This window comes from Hyaena hyaena, unplaced genomic scaffold (assembly GCF_003009895.1).
Source record: "Hyaena hyaena isolate Hyena2069 unplaced genomic scaffold, ASM300989v1 scaffold_551, whole genome shotgun sequence".
NCBI lineage: Eukaryota > Metazoa > Chordata > Mammalia > Carnivora > Hyaenidae > Hyaena > Hyaena hyaena.
The window spans coordinates 620,717-629,681 of record NW_024081183.1 but is presented as its reverse complement, the minus strand read 5'-3'; the positions used below and the strand labels follow the sequence as shown (position 1 = coordinate 629,681).

At 43.2% G+C, this 8,965-nt stretch overlaps 1 protein-coding gene across 2 annotated transcripts; it reads right to left on the bottom strand.

Moving 5' to 3' along the window:
* Positions 1–2,284: 2,284 nt before the first annotated feature.
* EXO5 (exonuclease 5) lies at positions 2,285–8,122 on the bottom strand. Of its 2 annotated transcripts, XM_039255915.1 has the most exons (3): positions 8,076–8,122; positions 7,370–7,539; positions 2,285–3,749 (listed from the first exon to the last, which is right to left on the bottom strand). In XM_039255915.1, the coding sequence occupies exon 3, from the start codon at positions 3,736–3,738 to the stop codon at positions 2,617–2,619; it is 1,122 nt and encodes a 373-aa protein (XP_039111846.1). In that variant the 5' UTR covers positions 3,739–3,749; positions 7,370–7,539; positions 8,076–8,122; the 3' UTR covers positions 2,285–2,616. The 2 variants fall into 2 exon arrangements, with proteins under 2 accessions (XP_039111846.1, XP_039111845.1); XM_039255914.1 differs by having other exon boundaries at positions 7,370–8,113.
* Between the last annotated feature and the right edge of the window lie 843 nt (positions 8,123–8,965).

The following is an 8,965-nucleotide window of genomic DNA, read 5'->3' as shown; positions in this document are numbered from 1 at the left end:
TTTATCATAAGAGAGAAAAAATTTCTATTTTGTTTAACTGCTATTGTTTTTGGCAATCTCTACAATAAACAGTTATATCTAGTATGAATTAAAGTATTCAACCTATTCTCTGGAATGGAAGCAAATTTTTAAAAATCTGGAAATAGCTTTGTTATGATGTCTCTTTTCATTTAACCACTCATGGAATATCCAAGAGGTCCATAATTTGGAGTTCAGATACCTTTAGGCAGAATTTGCAAGGAAAAGATGACATTATTAGCTATGCGGAGGCTGCAAACCAGGGAGGCGTTTGTGTAGGGAACAGCATCAGTGATCCTGGAGTGACTCCAAATATGGGATGTCTCAACTTCTCTTGTGAGAAACTCATGATGACTAGGAGATGTTAACTTAAAATAAGGATTTGAGAGCTCAAGGTATTACTTAATTACAGAACTGTTGAATTCTGACAATGTCACTGTCTGAAACCAACTTATTTTTCTTCTTCTCCTTTTTTAAACCTTCTAGTACATCTAATATGACGCCAACAGGACCCTGACACGTTGGTTTCTTGAAGACTGTTAGCTTAATACTGTTGATCCTATAAAGTCCAGTTTACTTACTATGCCCCCAATTTGATTCCAAACTTTCTAGGACATAGAATAAGACACCATGTAGGGTGCTTAACAAGAGCAAAAACTACTTTACGGCATAATGGTTAAGAGCGTAATCACTGCAGTCGGACATATCTAGGCTGGAGTCTACCACTTTCCAATTGTATTTTATTTTTTTATTTTTATTTGTTTATTTTTAAATGTTTTATTTCTAGGAGAGAGAGAGAGACAGCGTGAGCAGGGGAGGGTCAGAGAGAGAGGGAGTCACAGACTGAAACAGGCTCCAGGCTCTGAGCTGGCAGTCAGCACAGAGCCCGACGCGGGGCTCGAACCCACGAACTGCGAGATCATGACCTAAGCGAACGTCGGACGCTTAACCGACTAAGCCACCCAGGCGCCCCACCAATTGTATTTTATAAAACTTCTAAGCCTCAATTACCTCATCAGGGATAATTACAGGATATATGGATTTAATCATAAAAGTGCTAAGCACAATGCCTGGCACATAATATCTATTCAGTAAATGAGAAAGAGTTATTACCCCAAGAGTCCCGTTGTCCATAAGAAAAGTTATGTGTAGCTCAAAACGCCTCCAGAGGTAACCTACTGAAACTTTGAAAATGTCCAGGTTTTACCAATTCACATAGAACATGGAGTCACATTAACAATATTCTGTTGGCTCTTGACCTTCTAGTTCATATAGAAACTCCACCCCTAGGGCACCTGTACAGTTCAGTCAGTTATGCATCTAACTCTTGCTTTCAGCTCAGGTCATGATCTTGGGATTGAGATCAAGCCCTGCCTGCATCAGGCTCCGCACTGAGCACAGAGCCTGCTTAAGATCTTCTCTCCTCCCTCTCTCTCTGCCCCTCCCTGGTTCACACACTCTTTTTCTTAAAAAAAAAAAAAAAAAAAAATTAATAATAAAATAAAATACAAAAAGAAACTCCATCCCCTGTCAATTTTTCTCTCCATCTCCTATCATTCTTTCCTCTGGCCTCTTTGGTGATGTCTGCAATTAAGGGCTTCACCACCTTCTAAAATGCACTGAGATTCCTCTTCACTATCTTTACACTTTCCTTAAAATGTGTTTTTTTCATATTGCCTTTATTTAAAAAAGGCACCATAGTGAATGTAACCTTTGGGGACTTATTTTTTCTATTAATACTGTGCTAAGATTCACCTGCACTGTTGCGGGTCATTGTGGCTCATTTCTTTCGGTTGCTGTACATCATCCACACTCTTCTGATGATGGGGATCTGGATAGTTTCTAGGTTTAGGTTTTGCTATTGTGAAAGTACTACGAAGCATATTATTGTTCATATTTTCTGTTGTACACACATAAGAGGTTTTCTTGGCATATCCCTGGGGGTGGTATTGCTGGATTATATGGTGTGTGAATACTACTTCATGTATTATATTTTTTATATCTAATGTTTTTATTTTTAATGATCTCCTTCATTTCCCCTTATTTCTTTGAGCATATTTATTATGCTTATTTTAAAATCTTGCTCTGCTCACTCCACTAATTCTGCTTCAGAAATATGTTTATGTATGTACATAAAGGCTGGGAATAACATATGCACAACTATATATTGTGGTCATCTTCGAAGGACTGAAATTATGAAAAAAAACCCATCAGTTCAACTGACTTGGACAGCATTTCATTCTATTTTATTATATAAAATGTAGAAAGCTTTACTTAAGAAAAACAGGGAAGAGACTTAACAGAAACTTTAGGATCTTCTTAGGAAAGCAATGATTGCTGAAGGATGACTTTTGCTCCAGCCACAATGAGCAACTGTTTTCTTGGCGATTTACAGCAAAGTTCCAGGGACCATATAACCCCAGATTTCTCCCACTCACCCCTGAAACTTGGTCTTGACTTGAGCAGTTAGTTTGAGAAAATATGAAAAGAACAAAAATTAAGAATATTCTCCATGGAAGCTAAGCTCAAAGATTCGTCCTCTTTTCCTTTGCTGAGTGCATTAGAAGCAAGGAGGATGAAAGTTCCCGACCCTTCTGGTCATTTCACTTTTTTGGCTGTGGGCTCTAGAATGGAGCTGGGCATCCCACCACCCTTCCTCCATTCACAGATATCTGCATAGTTGCATGTCCGGCATTTCCAAGCCTCCTCCACCTCAACCCCTTGAGGCTCTCGGTGGCCCATCCAGTAGGCCAGATAGTGCTGCACTTTGCCTCTCACCTCCTCCTCTTCAAAGGCCACAATCTCTGTACCCAGCACAGTGGCAGTCTCTTGGTGGATGTATTCAATCTTCAGAATATCAATAACTGGGAGGTCAGACAGTGTTAGAGACAAGAAGACTAGCTCCATGAGGTCACCCAAGGACTTCACAGAGAAGCCTCCCTGCCGGGCATGCCTCAGCACTGAAGGTCCCAGTGGCTTGTCTGGACATAATTTTGTGTGGTGGATTAGGCTGGCGCTGGTCACTTTCCCTTGAACCATGGCATCAAAGATATATTTGTATAGGCTGATTTGAAAAAAGTCTTTTTTTTTCTGAGCTTCCAGAGGGAGCATAGGGCGCCTGCGTGTCTTAAGTTCCGCCAGTTCCAGTTCCCCCTTGGCTGTATAGTGCAACTCATCAATTACTCCAACGAGCAGCACACCCTCCACTTCTCCGAACACTGGAAACTCTCTGATGCGTCCTTCTGACTGCAGGACAGGAATCATTGATAACATATTCAGAAACTTAACTGCCCAAGCATCTTCTTGAGTGGTGATGGGGACAGTTACAAGATCATGAACTTCCAGTTCTCTAGCTAGGTGGATGCTGGCACCAGTGTCCAAAACAGCTGCCTTCTCAGGAGCCAAGAAACCAGGAAGCTCCTTCCCATATACCATTTGCTGTTCACACCAGTCCTGAGTAGACAAGTCAGTGACATACAGATATTTAAGGTGGAATCGCTCCATAGGTGATGAGACATCCAATCCTCTTTTCCATTTCGGCAAGCTTACAATCTTGCTATCCTTCCGGGGGAGTTCAGAAGAAGGGCCAGGCTTGCTAAGTGAAGCACATGACTCCTGAGTGTCTTCCAGGTCCAGATATTCTAGCAACTCTGAGTCACTCAAGTCCGAGAACCCTGAGGCCTCTGCTGACCCTGTCTCCTCTTCCCCAGTCTCTGCCATGGCACAAGGCCCTGCACAACATGTTAAAGAAATGTATTATCCAAATGACACATTTATCCAAAGCCCTTCAAAATTCTTTTTTTTTTTTAAATTTTTTTAAATGTTTTTATTTATTTCTAGGAGAGAGAGAGACAGCATGAGCAGGGGAGGGTCAGAAAGAGAGGGAGTCACAGACTGAAACAGGCTCCAGGCTCTGAGCTGGCAGTCAGCACAGAGCCCGACACGGGGCCCGAACCCACGAACCGCGAGATCATGACCTAAGCGAAAGTCGGACGCTTAACCGACTAAGCCACCCAGGCGCCCCCAAAGCACTTCAAAATTCTAATGAGATGAAAAGAATCATGACTATTTATTTACGTTCTTTAGAGAAGCCTAGCTATTTATGACCAATTAGCAACACAACAGAATTGCTCTGGCCTCAATTTCTTCATTTACAAGGAGCTTTGAGGTTTGCCTTTTCTGCTTCAAAAGTCTACTGACTTGGAATATTATTTCATTATTTTAAGTGAATATAGATCTTTGTAAATGTTGAAGCAATGTTGGTAAAAACATGGCCACTTCTATGATCCTTCTAATACAAAATCCTTGACTAAGAAAATAAAACTCAAGTACAAACCATTCCTTGAGAAAAATCAGCTCTACAATGGCTGTTTTAAAATGTAGTTCTCAGGAATATAGTACAGCAAAATTCAAAGACTAGCTATAGATAAGTATAAATAGATCTGCTTATACAAAAAGTAATGGCATGCAGGGTGCCTGGGTGGCTCAGTCAGTTGGGCATCCGGCTCTTGGTTTCAGTTCAGGTGATGATCTTGCGGTTTGTGGGTTCGGGCCCCATTTTGGGCTCTGCACTGGCAGCACGGAGACTACTTGGAATCCTCTCTCTCTCTCTGCCCTTTCCGCACTGTCACTTTCTCAAAACAAATAAACTTAAAAAAAAAGTAATAGCATGAAGTAATGAGAGAGGATGTTCACAGAAACAAGTGGAAATCAGTTGCTTTCAAGATTTGAGATATATTAAGGAAATGGCAAAGAGGAAAAGCTCGTGGTGGGTTCTAGTTTATCCTTACTGACTTTCTAAATTATCCACTGGCCGTTACAGAAATTGGTGTTGCCCACTAAGTTTATTTTTTTCTCCACAAGAAATTAGCTTATGATTGAAACATCTGTCAATAAGCACAAATAAAATACTACTGTATTTGCTACAATAGTGAATATTTATTGTGCAGTTACTGAGTGCTAGACACTGAGCCAAGTGCTTCACAGCCAATATCTCAGTACTCCACTGTGAGGCAGGTACTTCTTTTTTTTAATTTTTACTACAAAAAAATTCACATATACAAAGAAATAGAACAACGAACATCTATATACACACCATCTAGATAAACCACTGATGACATATTGCTGTATTTGCATCTTCATGTGTGTATTTTTGGCTATTTTAAAGTAAATTGTAGATCTCCTTACACTTCAGATATAAATACTTCAGCATATATTTCCAGATAAGGACATTCTCCTACATTAACTACATTACTGTTATCACAACTAACAAAATTAATAATTCCCGACTACTCCCATCCTTATTCAAATTTCTCCAACTGCACTAAGATGTCTTAAATAGCTTTTCTTTAAACCAGGAAACAAAGACTACACATTATGTTTGATTTGTTTTGTCTCTCAAACAGTTTTAATCGTAAGAAACTAGACAAATTATCTTGTAAAGATATTCTTAAGCCTTCCTGATCTCACATATCTAACCTAGCATAGATTAAAAACAAAACAAAACAAGCTATGACCAGTCTACCAGTATTGGACTCTGGGTAGCAGAAAAATAATCTGACACAAAATTTAAACTGATTGAGATAACTATGAACTAAGTTTCCTCTTTGCTAATAAGCAATGAAGAAACTGAACGCACCAACTGCCATATTAAAAGCTTAAGAACTGATATCTTGAAAATGGTATTCACTATGGTTGTAACTAACTCATTTTTCAAAAGTCTAAATGTTGCTATTCAAAGAAAACACATATAGCTGGAAGAAAAGTTATTTGCAATGAACAAAAGTAATACAATCCTAAAATTTCTGCTTATATCCTATAAAGTTATTGCTTCACAGGATAGTTCAATAATAATAAAACACAGAAGACCCACACTTGCACAAATGTCTTAAACTATAAATGTGCCTTGGATGATGACAATTTCCAAATGAGTATTGTTATGAGTAATGTTACATAGACCATAAAGTCCCTAAAAGTTGGAAGTCCCTGAAAATTGGAAAGAATCTTTATCCTGTGTCAAGAAAATGAAATTAAATGGCAACTGACATGTAGACTTTGGGTGTTCCCCACTCTCCCACCTCCCCTACCCCCCCCCCCACAGGGGAAGGCACTAAATCTACATCAATTGACCTTGAAAACATTTTATTTCAAATATGTACATCTGGGCTGGCCAATATGTAGCCACGAGCCACATGTGGCTATTTAAATTTAAATTAACTAATTAAATAAATTAGTTTAAATAAAATGTAAAACTCCATTTCTCTGCTGCATTAGGCACATTTCAAGTAATCAGTAGCTACGTGTGGCTAGTGGGTATCACATCGTAAGGCAAAGATACAGAACACTTCCCTGACTCCAGAAAATTCTTTTGAACAGTAGTGATTTAGATTATTCTATGTGTATGTATTCACTCCCCAGAGAGGGTGGGAGGGAAAGCTCCTAAAAGTTATGAACTTTGTACTTGTTTTACATACTGAGAATAGGGTAGCCCTGAACAGGTTAAGTGAAATTGTTTTGTAGAGAAGAAACAAAAAGGAGGCATTCTCTGTGACATTGTTGATCTACAAGAAAACAATACACTAGGGATGAGCAATTTAGACTCAGATGTGCTGCCTGGACTTTCCTATACAGAAGAATTCCAGGCAAGAGCATGTTACAGTGCATCGTGTCTCCAAATGCAGTTTGTATTTTTCTGACAGGAGATGATTTCACATGGTACAATGGTCAACATTTTTAGACACATCTTAGACTATAAAGCTGTATTCAAATGTATACATCAAATGCATAATTTCATACTGTTTCTTAGCACAAGTGTGGTCTTTAAATGAAAGAAATTTAAAATTTTTAGATATGAAAATAACCATACAGGTAGTACACAGGAATGGCAACAACTCTCAGGTGGTAAGTGAATGAAATGTTTGGGAAATACCAACATAGTGCCAAGAGTCTAGGGGTCCTGGGGATCTAGATTCTAAACCTAATCCTAACTAGGTCAGTAGTATTCAGTAGCATGCCACTTGCCTAATGAGTACTCTTGAGCAACTTCCTCAATTTTCCTGAAGCTACTGACCCTTAGGGTACTCCCTCCAACTGTCCTCAGCTACTCAAAACAGTGATAAAACAAAACAAAGATACTAGCGATCTCCGTCCCCTACCCAAGGACCCAAGGAAGAGATGAGATAGCGTATCTATTCGTTTTGACAAACCTGGGACTTGGCGGATCTTTCTCCTTACCAGAAAGTGAGGGGTATGGGAGGAGAAAGGAGCTCTGAAAAACCAGGTTTGCACTGAAGAATCCTAATTAGCTACTCTGCGTCTTGCTGTGGTAAAATGGGGACTTTTCCTTTCTCACCTGTCCAGTCCTTCACATTGAGGCATTTCCTCCTCTCCGAGCCCCACTGCACAGGTTGCTGCCCATCCCAGAAGTTAGGTAACGCTCGCCTCTCTCCTGAATCAAATTCTCCAAGACTTCTTCGTTTGCCCCACACCCCGGATGCAGTTACTTAATTCAAGCCTTGCTCCCTGCAAGCGAGAGAGTCAAAAATAACCAAAGTCCCCCAGGAGCTCCAAGACCGGTTCCCTCTTCCAGCCCCAAACCTCAGCCCAGGTGCTCAGCAGAGATCTCAGGTGAGAGGCTTTTCTCCTCGGATGGGTTCCTGCTGCCTGTGGGACGGCCACTACCTTCACCCTCCGCACTCTGACTTGCTGGGTGCAGGCCGATTTGCGGGCTCCGACGGCGCTTGCCTTCTGCCAGGACCTTTCCACTGGCCCCAGACCACTGTCGCCCCAGGAATTCCAAGCTTGCCCTAAAGTTTACTGAGCACTCCCTCAGTCTCGCAGGAGCCGGAAATGACAGCAAGGGGTCGCCGGCCTCGGGAAGAGGTCCCAGGGGTCCTCCACGAAAGGTCCAGAACCCACAGGAGAGTGCCTGCGAAGGCAGACACGACACGCCGCTGCAAGGGGGCCGCTCCCACCGGGGAACCGGGCAACCGCGGGGACAGACCCCTGGCCTCCACACCGCAGCCGCTCAGCCACCCATTCGCCGGCCTTGCCCTAACCTTGGCTACTCCTCCGAAACGCGGGCTCTCTCCCCGGCTCCGCCGCGGCCCGGCTGCTGCTCCCGGGCTCCACCGCGGACCTGCAGGCGGCGCCTCGCACAGAGCCTTCTGCGCCCGTGCGGCCAGAGCGCTGACCCAGAATGCCCCGCGCCGGCCCGAAGCCCGCCCCCTCCCAGAGGCCGCCGCGGCGCCGCTCGCTTCGCGAGTCCACGGCGTAGCGGACGCCCTCTAGCGGCGGGTTGAGTAGGGAGCCAAGGCGAGCGGCAGCCTTCGGGCGTACTGTCCCCGGGGGCCGCTGGCTGTGCGTGCGACTTGTCTCCAAGACGGAACTGAGCTGTCACCCGACCCAGAAGCTCTCACCGCGGCCCCTCCACGCGCGGGTCCGGGAGCGGCGTGGGCGCGGCCCCGTCCCCGGTGCAGCGGCCTCTGCCCGTTGCCTGCCGTGTCGCGGCTTTGCCTCTCCCGGACTCCGCACCCACTCGGCCGCGGCGCCGGCTTTCCCAGCTGAGAACCACCGCGAGCTCCCTTTGCAGAGATGCTGGCGCCCGTCTTAGCCTTTTTATTGGGACATATCACAGATATATTCTGAAATAGGGAACAAAGCTAAATAAAAATATTTAAAAGATAGGGCACCGTTAGGTCAAAAACGGAAAAGTGGCAAGCCCTTTCCAAATACACTCCCATGCCTCCTTCCCTAGGAAACCGCCAGCCTGACTTTTATGACAGTCACTACCTGGCTTTTCTTTAGTTTCATCACGAATGAGAAACTTGATTTACGATGGAGGCAGCATCGCATAGCAACGAAGAAAAGATGATCTTTCAATGAAGGTTCTGTGACCGCAGGGTGTCCTTATGAAAATAAGTCTGTAAGAGCTCTTATCTTCCTCACA